General features: G+C 38.7%; 1 protein-coding gene across 1 annotated transcript in view; it reads left to right on the forward strand.

Annotated features, from left to right (window-relative positions):
- The window catches only part of TECTA (tectorin alpha), a 354,553-nt gene that overhangs the window by 259,796 nt on the left and 75,944 nt on the right, over positions 1-18,813 (forward strand). Inside the window, exons 15-18 of the mRNA XM_075190731.1 lie at positions 7,978-8,570; positions 10,051-10,624; positions 12,349-12,950; positions 17,871-18,432. Coding sequence (XP_075046832.1) covers positions 7,978-8,570; positions 10,051-10,624; positions 12,349-12,950; positions 17,871-18,432 — 2,331 coding nt within the window. The remainder of the gene's footprint in view (positions 1-7,977; positions 8,571-10,050; positions 10,625-12,348; positions 12,951-17,870; positions 18,433-18,813) is intronic.

Raw genomic sequence — 18,813 nt, forward strand, 5'->3', positions numbered from 1 at the left:
TTCTTACTCTACATCCTGTCCTCTTGATCCTATTCCCTCAAAAATTGATAGATCCCTGTCTCCTGTGCTCATTCCACCTCTAACTAAAATCTGTAATCTCTCGCTCTCTACTGGTATCTTTCCATCACTATACAAGCACGCAGTGATTACTCCTATTCTGAAAACAAAAAATTATGGCCCAAACTCTCTTTCAAGTTTCCATCCCATCTCTTAGCTCCCATGCCCCTCCAAGCTTCTAGAGAGACTTGTCTACACTCTTCTCACACGTTTCTTTTACGCAAACAACCTATTGGATCCTCTTCAATCTGTCTTTCGTTCTCAACACTCCACAGAGACTGCGTAGACAATGGTTGTCAATGATTTGATCACTGCTAAAACTAAAGGCCATTACTCTCTTCTAATTCTCCTGGATCTCTCTGCTGCATTCGACACTGTTAATCACTCTCTTCTCATACAAACACTACAATCCCTAGGTCTTCAAGACACTGTCCTATCCTGGTTCTCATCCTACCTTTCTAATTGCTCATTCAGTGTTAATTTCTCTGGATCCACCTCTGCTCCGCTTCCTTTATCAGTTGGAGTACCACAAGGCTCAGTGCTATGTCTTCTTCTGTTCTCTATCTACACCACTTCTCTTGGAAAACTAACAAGTTCCTTTAGATTTCAATATCATCTCTACCAACAAAAGCATACCTAATATTTCTATTTCTGTTGACAATATGACCTTAAACCCCACTCCTCAAGCTCGCTGTCTAGGTGTGATCCTTGACCCAGAACTATCCTTTGAATCTCCAGATCGGCTCTATATCTAGATCATGTTACATACATCTAAAAAACATTTCCAGAATATGCACATATCTTACACAAGACACTACAATAACCTTAATTCATGCACCTATCATCTCCCACATTGACTGTTGCAGTTCCCTTCTTACTGGTTTTCCCCAAAACAGACTCAAACCCCTGCAATCTATTTTACATGCAGCGGCTATAACGATTTTCCTTCTAAATCGTTATTCCTTTGCTGAATCACTCTGTCTGTCTCTACACTGTTTGCCTGTTTTTTTACCGAATCCAGTATAAAATACTTTTTCTAACCTACAAGGCCATCAACAAAGCTGCACCAACATACATCTCCTCACTTGTCTCAAAATACCTCCCAACTCAGTAACTCCGTTCTGCACAAGATCTGCGTCTCTCATCCACTCTCATGACATCCGTCCCATTTCTGGTTACAGGACTTTTTTTGGGCTGAACCCACTCTATGGAATTCCCTCACTCGCACAATAAGACTTTCCTCTGGTCTCCAAACTTTCAAGCATTCTCTGAAAGCCACCACTGCAGACAAATAATATTCCTCAACCACCCTCTTAACCTCACTAGATTACCCTTTCTTTTACCACATGTTACACAATTCACACAAGACAATAACCCTCTGACAAACATTGCTGTGTGACTGGATCATATAGCATACTAATCGCTTTTTGTTTTTTAGTTTTTTTTTACTTTTGCCATCTGGCTGGACCGAAATGCAATATGTAGACTTAACCTTATGTATCCATTCCCATTGTCCCATAGATTGTAAGCTTGCATGCAAGGCCCTCTCACCTCTTTGTCTGTTTTACCCAGTTTGTTTATTACTTTGTTTGTCCCCAATTGTAAAGAACTACGGAATATGTTGGCGCTATATAGATAAATGTAGCTGATAATGATGAAGAGGAGCCAAGTATGATAATCAGCATCCTGTTGCACAGTAGATCAGTGTCCAATTTCTGCCATCAATGCATCAGGATTCAGATAGTTAGTTGAGGTCAGGAGTCTACGCTACCCAATTCCATCTTGATTCTATTTCTATTTCTCCCGAATAACAATTCCTCAATTGTACCAGTTAAACAAAAGGTCATTCAGTCACTAGAAAATATCATTGACCCGACTGTCCACTTAACTACGGATATTTGGACAATCAGTACTGGTTAGACAAAAGACTACACATTGTGTAATGTGTGTATTCTTTTGTAAAATGAAAATGTAATTAATCTAGTATGCCATCAGTATATCAGATCTGAAAAATGTAGCCATGATCATAATCACAAGTACAGCTCACACATAGCAACCGCCATAGCCATAAAATCTTTCTGTGAAACACAGTTGCTGTATGACTGTCCCTTAAGTGTGGAGTGGACTGGTCGCAGCCCACAAGTAAACAGAAAGAACAGTCTGGAACACTTCCGCAGCCCCCCTCTTGCCCAAAATGTGGAACAGTGAGACAAAGCAGCTTAAGTTTTCTGAGTGCCAAATCTTCAGATCCTCTGTGACCAATTGAAACTGGGTCAGCCAGTTTACTAAATCAAGTTCCTGTACTAAAATGGCAATGTAATTTATCTAGACATCTGTGATGAGGATGTTGATGAGGGTGATAACACTGTCATCATTGAGGAAGACGACCACTGTTAGCCAAATGCCCATTAGTAAATTGTTGAAATCCCTATCTATACTCCAGTTCAACAACAAATAAACAAAATGTCGGCTTTTGTGGAAGTACAAACAAATCAAGCACTTCAGCCACAAAGTGGCAGCCTCTGTCATTGAAGATTTGTTAAACTATGTGCATGTCCTATTTAACATGTGGGATGGTGGGTGGACACAAGGACAAATCCACCTTGCAATATTTATCATTATGGCCTTGGTATATCATCATGTGTGAAATGTCTGCTGATGTCACTGTCTGTAGTTGATGTCATGTGTCCGTGGTATGAAATTCCAAATCAATTCCATTTCGACCAAAATAGCAATTTCTCAGCTGTACTGGGAGGATAAATATAAAGTAATTCAGTTCCTAGAAAATGTCATTGTATCGACTGTCCACTTAACTACAAATATGTGGACAAAAAGATAGTCATATGTAATGTATTTCTTTCCAACTGACACAAATCTTCACAGATTATAACAGCTCCTCTTAAGCAAGCTGTCAGCTTCAGTAGCACATGACAAATCTTCCTGCTTCAGCTTCTGTTAAAAATAGTAGTGCCACAAAATAACATCCCTTTTCGAGGATACAAGTAGAAAGCGGTTTAGAGTTATATTTAATGGATGTTTTACAAAATTTGCTGGTGCAATCTGCATTTCTGAGCCATAATCTGTTCTTTGAAAATTTTTATTTAGGTCTTCTTTGACTCCCATGCATGGATTAATTTCTCCAACTAAATTGCCAACACAACTGAGTGTCTTCTACCCACACATAATGAAAGTTTATAACAGGAAAGATCCTCATGCCACCTGGCTCTCTCTCGTCTTAATGTAGGAATTTGTAACTCTGTAATAGTTACAATTGCTTTCTCCAATTCTTGTCCAAAATACTTAACCAATCTATATGGTTCTCTAACTCCATCACGTAAATCGTCAGCCAGTCCCAAATTCTGTCCTCTTAAATTCTCAGAATGTGGAGTTTCATTGTCAAGAAAGATGTTTTTGGCAACCAAATCTGCATCAATTGCATGTCGATGCCATGCTGTTTATCTAATGAACTCTGCTTCTTATTATTGCTTGACTGTCAATGATGAATACCCACTGATGTTCAAAATTTATTGTGTGCATAGTCTTTCAACTTTTTTATTATGGGTGCAGCCCATCTTCAATGATGTCTTGTAGCTTCACTATCAATTATGGATGCTTTCTATCATTCAAAATGTATTATGTGCATAGTCTTTCAACATTTTTATTATGGGTAATGTCCACCTTCGTCTATCTACTTGTCTAAATGTCTAATGATCCTGTCGTCAGTTTAATGACCTCTTCTTCTGACTTGTAGAATGACTGTCAATAAGAGATGCCCTCTAATGTTCAAAATGTATTGTGTGCATAGCCTTTCAACTTTTTTAGTATGTGTGCAACCCACCTTCAATGACCTCTTCTTCTCTCTTGTAGCTTAATTGACAATTATGGATGCCCTCTAATGTTCACAATTTATTGGAAGCATAAATAGCCTCAGCCCTGTCCCTATTGTTTCAATTACAAAGTGTCAGAAATTACCTGTTTCTATGGAGTAATGTGGTGTTCCCCACCATCTATGACACTTTCAAGTAGTATGTGCAAGGTCCCTGTTGCTTCAAATAATAATATAGAATGTATTAACTGAGCAGGTGTAATATAAACTAGGAATAAAATTTCCTTACTGTTATATGGATGTACACTCTATGTACCCAAATAATCCCTTTATCTCTTTCAAAATGTATTGTGTGCATAGTCTTTCAACTTATTATTATGAGTGCAGCCCACCTTCAATGACCACTTTATTATCAATTATGGATGCCCTCTAATATTCAAAATGTATTGTATGCCTAGTCTTTCAACATTTTTTTCTGGGTGCAGCCCACCTTCATCTAGCTACTTGTCTACATGTATACTGATTCTACTGTCTGTCTTATGACATCTTATTCTTACTACTGGTATCAATCTGTTGGAAAAACTCAGGAATGTCATTTTCAATATTCATGGACTGCATGTAGATAATGTATGCTTACTGCTGTGCTACTATGTTTCATAGGGATTATATCTGTCATTAAACTGTCATGTATTTGTTCCGCTGCTCTGCCACTAATTTTAGCTAGCCAGTTTGCAGCCTTTGGCCAAAATTGGTGAAAATTTTGACAGTTGCAGAGAGATCTTTAGAAAATAGTCTGTAAATTAATGTAAATTACTGTCAATGCTATAAATAGCAATGTAGGACCAAAAACAGCTCAAACCGCATGATTTCTACCTATTTTCTACAATTTTTAATTAAATCCAGATCCAAAACCAAAACCTTTGAGGATTTTTGTGCAAAACCAAAACATGTAGAGCTTTTACAACTAAAACCAAAATCAAAACAGGGTTCGTGCACTTCTATACTAATTGTACACAATATGGGCCTGATTCATTAAGCAATGCAAATGACAATAAGTGCCATATTTTGCCTAAAATGGTTCAGCACCTGTCCAGAAACGAACCATGCACCAGAGAACATAGCAACGTCCAATTCATCTTCGAGCGCAAAGGACCCTTACTACAGCCTACGATTTTATAGGTGGAACATAGAGGGGAATGGGTATATGCACGTAGTACAGTAAGGGCATGCCAAGCTTTGGGCTTCTCAGGGTATGTGTTTTTCTGTCGTATCACTTGCACCAGCTGCAGGGCTTGTGAAAGTGGTGAGTGATAGTAATGACAGTTGCATATGCAACCTAGAACATGTGTTTGCATCAAGGACCAACTGTAAAAATGCATTTTATGTACAGTAGACATTCATAATATCATAATAAAAGAAAAAGAGAAAATAAAGCTTGAATTAATATTAACAAGTGATGTAAATTGATTTCTATTTTCTGTGCATTCTTTTGTGACTATATATTCCCCATATGTATTGAACGTTTCCTGTAGTGTATTGTCTCCTAGAGCAGAGTGAATATGCCCGATTCACGTGCGTTTTAATAAAACGCACGATACGTTCGTTTTGTGCTCCGTAATGAATTGGGCCCTATATCTCATATCATAAAATCTTGTTTTTATATGTGTGAAGAGTGCGCTCTTTCCAGCGCCTAACCCACATTCCACAAATACATCTGTTCAGAATATCCCACCAGAGGAAACAAGATTTTGCACCCCAGTGCTAATTCTTTACCCACAAAAAAAATGCCAATCGGGGCACAATACAGCATTTATCCTTAGGGCACAATGTTGTGCAAATTACCTTAATGTACCTTTATGTAATTCATATATTTTTCCCAGTGCACAATAAATAATTTGTACTTTGAAGATATTTATGATACTGAATTAAATGCTCAGAATTAGCTTTAATCCCCTGTTTGCGTGGTGAGTGGTGGGGGTGTATTCAACTTTACAACTATCTCTTTCTAACCCTTGGGTCAACCATTTCCTGTAGCTCAGACTTTCTCACCTCAGGTCCTTGTACATGAACAGCAAAGATGTGTTTCTGTACATGCAGGTTTAACATAAAACTGTGTAACGTACAGACACATCTAGTGAAGCAGTGAACAGTTAGCAGTGTTGGAATAAATAAGTGATAGGTCATTGAGCAAACAACAGAGTAACTTTTGTTCAAATACAGTCTTTCATCTTTCTCCTCTCAACAGAATCTTAGGTGCAGCAAGTTAGTTTCAGTTAAAGTTGAATCAGTTCAGATCTTCATAGCAGTTGTCTCATTAGTCCACACACAGGTAGTATCGCCAGTTCATCACACAGATCACTATCACAGATTACATGTTCACTGGGAGCCTCTCTGAGAGAGTACCTGCACTTCTCAAACCATCAGCCAGCCCCACTGCTAGACAGTAAAGTCTGGTTCCTAATATAAGAGGGAGACCACGAGCGTTGTGTCCCTAATACTATTTTAAAAACCTGCCCAGGGTGGTAACGACTAGTGCCTCTCTTGGAAGGAGGTCAGGGGCAAACGCAGGATTTGTAGAGGGGGGTTTCCACACCATGCAGCCAGTGAGCCTGACAACCATGCATGGGGGCATGGCTTTAATTTTAGACAGTGCTTGGCTGCTCTCCAACTCTTCCTATCCCCATAATATACATGGGCAATGCTGCGTGCACTACTGTTAGGTGCACGCAGCTCTCTTTTCAAGCAGAGCTGTGTGAATCGGGGGCAGTGTAGAGCCACCTTATTTATACAGTGCCACAGGTTTGGAAGGGGGTTTCCAGGCACTAGCAAACCCCCCCCCCCTCTCTGTTTGCCTATGGAGGTGTGAAAAGAAACAGTATGCGGTGGGCCACAACTCTCAGAGGCTACCAGCCCTGTGCTAAAAATATATTGGAATATTTCCATTTCCCCCAAATTCAACGCCTACACATGGTGGGTGCAAATTTCTGTAATGAATATATGCATTGTTTTTTGGGGTTTTTTTTATATTGGCTTACTATCTAATTACCAGTGGGGCAATATTTTTTTTAACATGATGTTAATATTTCCTGATGGGGACACCATTTAAACTATATACTTGTGACACTACAAGTGCTCATGTGCATGCTGACAATTGTAGTGCCACAAGTATGTACTTTTAATGTTGTCCTCATGAGGAAATATTAAGTGTTGCACATCATAACAATATAAATATAGTCCCACTGTTGATGAAATATAAAGCCACTGTAATATAGTTAAAATAAAATAAAATAAAAATCCCTTACATATAATCATTAATTAAATTTGGCCCGCTAAATTATTCATAAAATATTTTGTTCCCCCCTAAGTAAATTATTAATCATTTTTGCCCCTCTACAACAAGAAACATGCTTTAGGTAAACTTCCATTGTGCTTCCTATTGTATTAACATTGACCAGATAGCTCAAACAGACTGCTTTTATTTCTGTTCCATCTCGGGTGAGTTTCAGTTTCTGGTGATTTTGTGTTTAGTCTCCGGCGAATTTGACTACAACATGGGAGGGATATGGGGTTCAAAATGAACACAAATTGCCAGAGACTGGATTTTGGAAAGTCCATATCGCAGGTTAATACATATGGCGATTTTGCACTTGAAAGCTATCCCTTGCGATTTGCTGTGATTTTTAAACCACTGAAAAAAAGCAGCTTGATACATTCCTAATTATGTTCATTTTAATAGTCCTCACAGCCAAAATGGGTCAGCAAGACACCCTGATTGGACTATGTGGGGTTAAATAATGCCTGCATTAAACTGAGAGTTGCAGAGAAGATAAGATAGAATGTAATTTAAAGTAGGAGAGGGTATGGCCAGACTTATTTCAAGAACAATAGCAAGTGCCTGTTCCCCAGAGTAGCTAAACTAAACAGGATTACTCCACCGGCAGACAGATTGTGTTGCATATTCTAAACTAAAGTTCAATGATACCATGCTGTATTGCCAAATATGCATGCTTGGGCTGAAATATTATAAAAACAGTACTTGTTTGAAAGTGGATTTATAATTCAATTGTCTTTATTTTTCTTTGTTCCTTTATTAGCCTCTGCACTACAATGCACCGACTTCAGCCATTACTCAGTTTGTACAAGCAGTTGTCCAGCTACTTGTTCTGACCTCACAGCTCCACAATTCTGCAATAGCCCCTGTACAGAAGGTTGTGAGTGTGATAATGGGTATGTGCTTAGCGCAGATTTATGTGTTCCCATAAACAAGTGTGGCTGTGAGATGAATGGTAAATATTATGTTATTGGTGATTCCTTTTGGACAACTGCAGACTGCACTGTACAATGTTGGTGTGAAGATGGGGGAGATATAGTATGCTTTAACACCACCTGCCGTGATGGTGAGATATGCTCTGTGGAGAATGGATATCAAGGTTGTTACCCAAGAAGGGAAAGTGTGTGCCTGGTTAGCCAGAACCAAGTGATACATACATTTGACTCAGTAAGCTTTCCATACCCTATGGAATATTCTTACACTTTGCTAAAGACGTGCCCTGACAAGGCAGAGTTTATTGAAATTGACATCAGCAAGAAGAAACCAGATTCAGGTGCCAATTGGTTGAGACCTCTAAGGATCCAAGTGGCCAAACAAGAGATAAGAATAGGTGGGGGCAGCACATCTGAGATTAAGGTAAGGAACTATAACCTTAACCAAGTAATTCTTGTTCTGTTTCCCCATACTGTATAGAGGCATCACAGATTGATTTATATACATGATTAGTAATTACTGAGAAATAACAAATAAGATATTGAAGATCTGTATAAATGGATCTAAGGTTGGTGCCATCCTAGTCTGAAGCCTTTGTGACAGAGAAACTGCTTTCCCATTGAAAACGAAAGTGTCATTAATGACACTAGAAATGCTAGAGGTCTAAAGTGCAATAAATCTGATTGGCTTGCAGTTTCCTAAGTTACTTAAAGGCGAGCTCCACTAAAAACTATAGATGTTGTTTTATAGAAACTTTGATACAATAAAATACAGATTTTGTTTACCTGTCTCAATCAAGAGAATTCCACACTTCCAAGTGTATAAAAAAGGTTTACTGCCAAATAACTCAAAGCACAGACATTTGCATTAGTAATATGCTGTCGGAGGTGTTAGACTATTCCCAGTGGCTGTTTCACTGCTGGATGATTTTTAGTGGTTAATCATGTGGGTACAAGGAGTGTGGTTGTGGCTGCTCCATAGTTTGTTTTAATTAACACACTAATTTAGAGATTTAAGAGTAATAGTAAACCACAGTTGCCAAATGTCCTTATTTTCCAGACACTTTTCCAAGTTTTACCTTTTTTGTTCCTGGGAACGTCCCTAATTTTCAGTGTGACAAACAGCACAGCACAGTTTCCATCCATAAGATGCAATTCTAGCTATATGTTCTTTTTATTTGGGCTTTGCTAGAAACTATTTAATGAAGTCGAAATAAACTTTTAAAAAGAAAGTATAATACACTTGACATGATTGTAATACACATAGGGCCTGATTCATTAAGGAAAGTAAGGCAAACAATTATTAAGGTTTCTCCTGGACAAAGCCATGTTTCAATGTAAGGGGTGCATATTAGTTTATTATTTTGCACATAAGTTAAATACTGGCTGTTTTTTCATGTAGCACACAAACACTTGATCGCTGTATTTGTACACTGAAATTAAAAGTTGATCTAGGACATGCCCTATCCCAACTATATATCTGTCCGCACATTTTAAATTTACCTCCACTCCAATGCAACATGGCTTTGCCAAGGTGCAAAGTTACTCAATTTTTTTGCTTTACTTTCCTTAATGAATTAGGCCCACAGACTGCATTGTTGTTTAAGTACTTAAATGCATCTGCCAAGTTGGAAAATGGGCAGAGAAAGTATACTTAAATGATGGCAGTTATGAATATGTGCCAATCAGTTGCAGACAAAGCTTGAAAAAATAATGGTCCTGTTTTACAACAGTGTCTGGTAGCACGTTAAAGCATTGTCAGATTAAGGTATGTTGCATCCAATAATTAAGTCCATACATAAGTGGCATATTGTACAAATGTAATTTTATCTACTTTGGAAAAGAGTCTTGTGTGAGTATACATTGCTTTGACACATGCTAATAAGTGCTGCTTCATTTTCTAGGTTAATGGTTTTCAAGTTGAACTGCCATACTACTTACCATCTGGTGAACTGGAAATGTACCGTAACCGAAATGGAACAGTCATCGAATCTGAAGGACTTGTTAGAATACAATATTCAGACCAAGGTCTGCTTCACATCACTCTTTCTACCTTTTACTATAATTGCACAGGAGGACTATGTGGTTACTTCAATGGAAATGGTGACGATGAATTCTGCTTCCCAAATGGTAAATGTACGGACAATGTGGCTGTATTTTTAGAGAGCTGGACCACTTTTGATGAAATTTGCAATGGAGAATGTGGAGACTTACTTAAGGCTTGCAACAATGACTCTGAACTATTGAAGTATTATAGAAGTCGTACCAAATGTGGAATTATTAATGATCCCAGTAATAGCTCGTTTCTGGACTGCCATGCTGTTGTTAATGTGTCTGCTTACTACAGGACTTGCTTATTTCGTTTGTGCCAAAGTGGAGGTAACCAAACAGAACTTTGTGACTCGGTCAGCCGTTATGCCATGGCCTGCCAAAATGCTGCAGTAGATGTTGGTCAGTGGAGGAGCAGGAATTTCTGTCGTAAGTGTATGCATTTTATATAAATATAGATAATATTACGAATAATGAGTATTATCACTATTATCACAATGTCTTTCAGACCTATGATAGGCCTGTGCAATACCAAAATGACTTTACAAGCTCAATGTACACTCAACATTTAAAATATTCAGTACTCTGACCTTTGTGGCATGTTAGGGGAGATAAATAGCTAGAAAATTAATTTTGAATGAAAAATTATTTTTGTAATTTAAATTCCATGCACCAGTCACCATGTGTGCCTGGGTCCCTGCTTGCTGTAAAGAACACACCTTAAAAGAACACCCTCTCTCCACCTTAATGTGAGAGAGGGGCATGAACACCCACCTCCAGGGGCAGGCTGGGCTGGGGGGCAGGGGGGCATCAGCCCCCCGGGCCTGTCCCATAGTGGGCTACCTTGGGATGGATCACTGGGGCACCATCATCATTTTTCTTTTAAAATGTTCCTAATAGGCTGCTGAGTCCAGTCTGCTAAAATTTACCAGCCCTTCCCGGCCCACCTCAGCTGATTTCAAACAGGTAAAGTATAGTGGAGTGTGCTGAGAGACAGTTAGATCGATTAGGGACTTGTTATCCAATAAGGCAGAACTATACAGTATCATAAAATAAAAATAAATTCAGTTGAACACAAATATAAATATATAATTCACACTTTGCTATAAAATACTATGTTCTGCACACATAACACACTGGTCTAAGGAGAGAAATGTCAGATATTTAACTGACACTTGATCTCAGTCCATATAAAATATAAAATCTCACATCAATTTTATTTATAGTAATAATGCATGAAATAAATAGAGACTGGGAAAACTTTAACATACGAATCAAGTAAAAAGTAAACATACAATGTTTTGTTATGTAATAATACTCTTATAAGATAATGAAGTGATATAGAAGCACAAAACTTCAGTTGAATATGAAGAGGCAAGTTTGACAAAAAACAACAAGGGGAAAAATCAGGAAATACAAAATAAGCCGGCCAGTGAAGTGGGTATGTGAAAGTGCATTGACTCAATCCGGGTATAACAAGTAGATTTTGGATCACATAGGCTGACATTAACCGGTGTAAATCAGCAGGTGTAAATTCAGGAGGGCAAATAGCATCTTGCACTGTACAATTCAGACACACTCACACTAGAATATGATAGACCACTGGGGGTAGGCATGTATCTTGTTAAAAGGGAAATCTTTGCATTGTTCACAGATTCACATAATGAGTTATATTTGCAAAATAGACCCTATAGGTCTATTACATTTAATTATGAAAAAATAAAGGTGGACAATACCATGTGATCAAGCTTCAGCAGCCGCACAGTGTACTTTGCAGCTTGGTTAAAGAGATGTTGTAGGTTTTTTCCATCACTCATGGCTAAATATTACGTTTGTTAAAATTGCTTTTGATTGTTTGGACACTTTGTAAATGTCCAATGAAATCAGCAGCAAGTTGCAATAACATTTTAGTTTACAGATACTAAGCAAGAGGACACATAAATGTATTTCAAGTCAATACAATTTGTTGTTTTAAATTACAAAATTATTTTTGCTTGTTTGCTTATATAACAACATAGACGTTTGTATAGTAAGCATTCACAGAGCGTATATGAAATGAGGTAGAGTGTTGTGGAAGTATTCTCAAATAGATGTTTTTAAGTTTGTTATAGGAAACTGTTGTAATAATAATTATTTTGTTTACACTGTTTTAGCTCTGATGTGTCCAGAAAACAGCCACTTTGAAGAATGTATCACATGTTTAGAAACTTGTGAGTCTCTCGCCTCAGGCAGAGTCTGTTCTGATACCTGCACAGAAGGATGTCAATGTGATGAAGGATTTGCTTTGCAGGGTAGTCGCTGTGTTCCAAAGAGCGAGTGTGGCTGTAATTTTGAGGGCCACCAAGTTTCAACTAATGAGACTTTCTGGATTGACCTGGATTGTAAATCCCTTTGTTACTGTAATGGGTCAGACAACAGTGTGTACTGTGAGACTACACCATGTAAGGATGAAGAATACTGTATGGAGGACAATGGGCTGTATTATTGCCAGCCACGTACAGATGCATCATGTATTGTCTCAGGATATGGACATTATCTTACATTTGATGGACTCCCGTTTGATTTCCAGAGCAGCTGTTCCTTAATCCTTTGCACTACGGTTACTAATGCTAAAGCAGATACTGTCCCAAAATTTACAGTTACTGCTAAGAATGAGGACAGAGATGCTTCTCTTGCACTTTGGGTGAAGCAAGTCGAGGTAGAAGTTTACAATTATAATATTGTCATCTACCGTGCATACAAACACACTGTTCTGGTAAGTGACTTTGATGGTTATAAGAGCTTTGACCTTTCAACACTAACATGCTCAGAAAAATTTTAGCTTCTGTTTACAAGCTACAATTATACTTAACCTCTTTTCCGCAGAGGCTTTTCTTACCCCTGTAATTTGTTTATGCTGTACCCAAATGATACCAAGGTTCTCCCCCATCCTGCCACCCACAGAATTGAGGGTAACTTTGCTTGAAAGAGCTCCATCTTTAAAAATATGTTCCTCCTAAATAGTTTTCTTCCTTTTATATTTTTTTAGTATGATCACCAAAAACAACCCCCTACACTACAGTTACAATTACATTAAGAAGTCCATGGGGGAGAATTACCTCCCTCATAGTTTCAATAACCTCAGGGCACCCTCATTTGAAATGCTATAGATGACTTATTAGCCATCTTTTTTGTGGCTCAGTTTAAGTTTAAACATGGTAAACTTGAAGGATTGTCAAACATGTTGAAAACCAGCACAGACCATTTTCTATTATTGTTGTTTATCCACTGGGTTAGTTGGAGTGTCAATGGTAGTTTTTTCAGGGCTGTGAAGCGAACTTGCTTACAACAGCTATCCACTACCATTAGGATATTGCATTGATGGAGTTAGAGATGTCAGTGATGAAATCTATGGAGACATGGGTCTGTGACCTCTGTAGAATGGTCAGAGGCATTAGTAGGTGGAGGACAGCGTCCATGGCAACTTGCTGTTTTCACAGGACAAAGAATGCAACATCCTGTCTTACAGTAAGCCACTATAATTCCTGATGGACCAAATCTATAATTTTCCTGATGGTGGGATGCCATGCCAGTCCAGTTGTGTCCCCATTGCAGGATCTGCAGCTGTCAGCCAGGGATACCAACCTCTTGTTTTCAGGTGCCTTTGGTACCTTGGAGAGTATTGCCATTTTGACCTGCTGGGAGAGTGCTTCGGCCTTGACATTGCTGGATCCAGGTCAGTTCCAGTTTACAGTAGGACTTAGCATCCGAGTACTGGTTGCATGCAGAGTAGTACTCACTTGTTCAATTCACAGGTTGATTGCCTCAGACTGGCTGACCTGCTCATATGAATCGCTTGCCCTTCACTTAGGACTTGATACCTGAAAATTTGTCTCAGATTAAGCCCAAAAACACACTTGTTTGCCTCCGTGATGGCCATTGGGACCCTTGAGCGGCTGAAACAAGTTCCCTGAGCTTCTTACCTTGTATGGAAAGTTTCTGCTGCATCCTCTCCTTCTGTCAGACTGGGAGTGTGTGACTGCATTGTCATAGCCCAGCACCACACTACTTGACCATTACCATCAAGGAGGTTCAACATCTGGGAGCTTCACAGTTAAAAAGGTGCTGGCTGCTGTACCTCCGTGTCAGTGCTTGGCACACACTGAGAGGTGCCAAACACTCATTCAAAAACATTGAATGAGTGATTACGATTAAAGGATTGACCTGTAAATCATGAAAAATTTGTGATTTTTTAAAATTATATTGTTTCTGCAAATAGACCTTCAGTAGATCCCCCCTTTGTGCAGCAAAGAAGCTGAAAATGTAACTGATGTTTTCAAATAGAAAGCAGCAGAAAAATGTTTGCAAACCATCTCATTATCACATGGAGCATATAATAATAAAATAGTGTAAAACCTTAGCTCTCCATGATGAAATGACTTTCTTCTAGAGAGGCATTGACTTGTCCAACAGACATCCTCTCAAAAGTGGCCTAGGTCTACTCATTCTTAATCTTCATCTAGTGTCCTCCAGTACTGCCCCATTAGTATCATGGTGATTGAATTATTTTCTCTGAAAAAGGAGAATACTGGAGCAGACTTTGGTCTTTCTAATAACCTGAGCATCTATTCTACGGACACTATCATGTCGAAGGCGCATTGTCCACAATGCTAACTCTGTAAACCTTATCGCACTACAGATATGGCATAAGTTCAAAAATAAATATAAACTCATATCTTCTAATAATCTTTTTCAACCAGTTTTCAATTTTCCTAACCTTGACCTGCCCCAAATAACAATAATTTAATTTGATGGAAAAGGCAGAAATATAATACTCTGGGGAATCTGTGGATGGGAGCTGGTTTCCCAGCTGTCACAATTACAAAAAATATTCCTTCTTGCACATTTTTTTCTCTATCTCCAATTAAAATATTGTCTGAGCACCTCTCCTTGGGGTCTGCCATCCACCCCAAAATCACTATTCAAACTTAAATGTAAGAGAACGCTTAGGAGCAAGGCTTTGCTTTCCTTTCTGTATTATAAGTGGCCGAGCGACAACCACACTTACATGAGCGTGGGAATCTAACTTTGACTTGCTCCATTATCCCTCTCCTGGATCAAAATAGTTTGTCACCAAAGGAGTTTCTCAGTACTCTGATATTATACCCCAACCAAGATTCATAATTTTAGCGAATAGGTGACTTAAAACCTGTCTGCCTTATTAAGCAATATTAAGCTAGTCTCCAAAACCTTTATAAAAAGAGCACTGGTTTGCATTGAAATATATTATTGTTTCTTCTGACCTTTTGATCACTGGTACTTTAAACCAGTGTGAACTGTCCTTGTCAGGATACTTAAGCTAAATAAACATCACTTGCTTCAAGACCTGCTTGACAACATCTTCCATTCTATAATTTCCTATGACCTACAGTTTGAACCCAACTCTAATCCGTTTCCGGTAGTTGGACCCAGCTTTCCTGTACCACCACACTGCCCGCTACCCAGCAGCTCTGGCCAGTGTGATAGGCCAGGGGGGATCCATCCACAGCAACCCTGATCTATAGGAAAGGTCAGGGGTACCAGCGCAGGTGCACCAGCAAATGGGTACACTAGTAGTGACAGTTACCCAGAAGGAACACGGTTCTGGATGCCATTATGGAGTCCAGAAGTGGCAGCAGCCCGTACTACTGCGGTTAGAGGGCGCATTTGGGACAAAGAAAGGGAACGGTGGCAAAGAAAGCCCAGTCGGTTCCCAGCAACAACAAACAGGATGGCATAGGCGGTCCATCCTGTCACACATTCATTTACAATAAGCCACATAAATGTACCCCTTAAAACCTTGGTCCACCCTCCTCAATGAGCTGGTCAAGTGGCTCTGTAACCCTACATTTAAATTAATCACATACATTCTCTCTGTGATGAAGTGAACCATTGTGTCTTGCAGGCATACCTCCATGTTGCCTCTGAGCAAAACTATGGCTAAATTGCAGATATAATAAGTAATGAATACGTGTTGCATTAAGTAGATCATAATCCACTGACTACCTAGGAACCCTGGAATCACAATACACCATAATGCCTAAATCTTCAAATTGATTAACAATGTACTATTTTTCAATGCGAGGGCAGCTAAAAAGCTGAGATGCCAGTAGAAGTTCTTTACCTGAGGCAATTCTGGACTCATGAGTTTCTGAATACACTCTGCACTGCCTCTATGAAGAGAGTGATGGTTAGGCTATACATTCAATCTGTGGGGACCCTGGGAAATTTCCCTAGTTAGACCCTCTATTTCTACAATATTTGTGTGAATTGAAATAATCTTTTTATCCTTCTCCCTGTTAATGTTAACTAATAATATCTAGTTATAATGTGAGCCTTCAGGAAACTTTACCAGTGCCGTAACTAGACATTTTAGTGCCCTGGGCGAGACAGGGCACCGGCGCCCCCATCTAAGTGGGAGTGTCAATAGTCGAGTGGGCGTGGTCAACCTACTATGGGGGCGTGGCTAGCACTTTACAAGTTCTAGACCGCACTGAAACCCCCTCCCTCCCCATTCTTCACGGTCTGGCTTTGTAAGGATCTTTATGTAATAAGCCTCCATAGAATCAAAGTACTTTAAATGCAGCTAACACATGCTAGCTGTATAAAAAAAAATTTTTTTTTTAAATAAAACTCACTGAAACAAATTAAAACATAATTGTAACGTTACCATCTGTATCACACTGCCCCTTCATCACATTGTGCCATGGAGCCATCTTTATTACACTGTGCCCCCTTATCACCATCACACTAAATGAATTATATATATATATATATATATATATATATATATACATACACACACACACACACGCATAGAATATAAAGAGCCTCCTAGTGTCCGCCATACCATACAGAGAGCATTCCTATGACCACCATACTATACAGAGAGCATTCCTGTGACCTCCATACCATACAGAGAGCATTCCTATGACCACCATACTATACAGAGAGCATTCCTATGACCGCCATACTATACAGAGAGCATACCTGTGACCGCCATACTATACAGAGAGCATTCCTATGACCGCCATATGCCCTGGGCGACAGCACCGCCCGCACCACCCTAGTTACGGCTCTGAACCTTACTATATGGATATGAGTGTACGTTTGTATGTACATAGTACAGTGATACTTCGTTATGACAGATTTACACCAAAACAATATCAAAGTACCTTAGCTTAGCTATATGTATATATATATATATATATATATATATATACACATATATGTCACTCTCTTTATAACACCGTACATGATATACAATCAGTTTTGGCAAGTGGTTTAAGCAAAGTATACATTGTATAAGCCTGTGATGTTTTTGTGCAAACAAACTGGTTGAAAGGAATCACAAAATCTCCTTGAATATTCTTTTCTTATATATGACACAATTTTACTATGTTTTGAACACACTGTGCTTTAAAAACTTTGCTGACTATATTATTCAATTGAAAAATAAATAATAGCTGTTTTGCAAAAGGCTAAAAAAACAGTTGCTTAAAATTTGCACCCACAAAATATTTATTTTTTGCACCCTAAAATATACATCCTCCCTAGTCACAAGTCATGGTAATTAGACTATGCATATTGTATATACCTTTCAAGTTATACCCTATTGTAATGCCATCAAATCTATTATATTTTCTTCCTTTGTCAGGTGAATAATGAAAGATTGTACTTGCCTCTGAAGCTGGGCCATGGGAAAGTGAATATTTTTGCCTTTGGTTTTCACATTGTTATTGAAACAGAGTTTGGCCTAAAAGTTGTATATGACTGGAAGACATTCCTCTCTGTCACAATTCCACGCTACATGCAAAACAGCACATACGGCCTTTGTGGGAGGTACAATGGAAATATGGAGGATGATCTACAGACCTCTAGTGGCTTCATAAGTATGAATGTCAATGAGTTTGGCCATAGCTGGGTGAAAAGAGATACATTTTGCCAAGTTGGTTGTGGAGACAGATGCCCAACCTGTACAAAAGTGGATGGTTTCTGGAAAGCCCAGCAGCTTTGCAGCTTTATTCCCAACAGAAGTAGTGTGTTTGCCAAGTGCCATAGTAAAGTTAACCCCAGATTTTTCTTCAAAAATTGCCTGTTTGACTCATGCATTGATGGAGGAGCTGTGCAGACTGCTTGTAGCTGGCTACAGAACTATGCAAGTACTTGCCAAACTCAAGGAATTGCTGTCACTGGCTGGAGAAACCACACATCTTGCTGTAAGTCTCAACTTTATGGCATCACTAATTACAATTATGACATCGCTTGAATATTAATATTTTCAAAAAGAAAATTTTTAAGAAAGAAAAGCTACTTTTAATATGTTAATTACAACTTTAGGCGACATTTACGTATAGCACTGGATATGCACTGCAACTTGGTTTAGCAGGCGGCGGCATTGGTCTTTAAATGTCGGCATTTAATTGACGACATTGTGAATGTCAGCAGGTAAAGTGCCGACATTTACGGTGTTGGAATAATGGCCGCCACCATTTTCATTAAATTAAACGTTTCTGTTTATTCATAATAATTAATAATGAGTGATGGGATATTGTTACAAATGACTTTTTTGTGTTGTCATTTTTATTACACTGAGCAAC

The sequence above is a fragment of the Mixophyes fleayi genome, chromosome 11 (genome assembly GCF_038048845.1).
Source record: "Mixophyes fleayi isolate aMixFle1 chromosome 11, aMixFle1.hap1, whole genome shotgun sequence".
NCBI classification, from domain to species: domain Eukaryota; kingdom Metazoa; phylum Chordata; class Amphibia; order Anura; family Limnodynastidae; genus Mixophyes; species Mixophyes fleayi.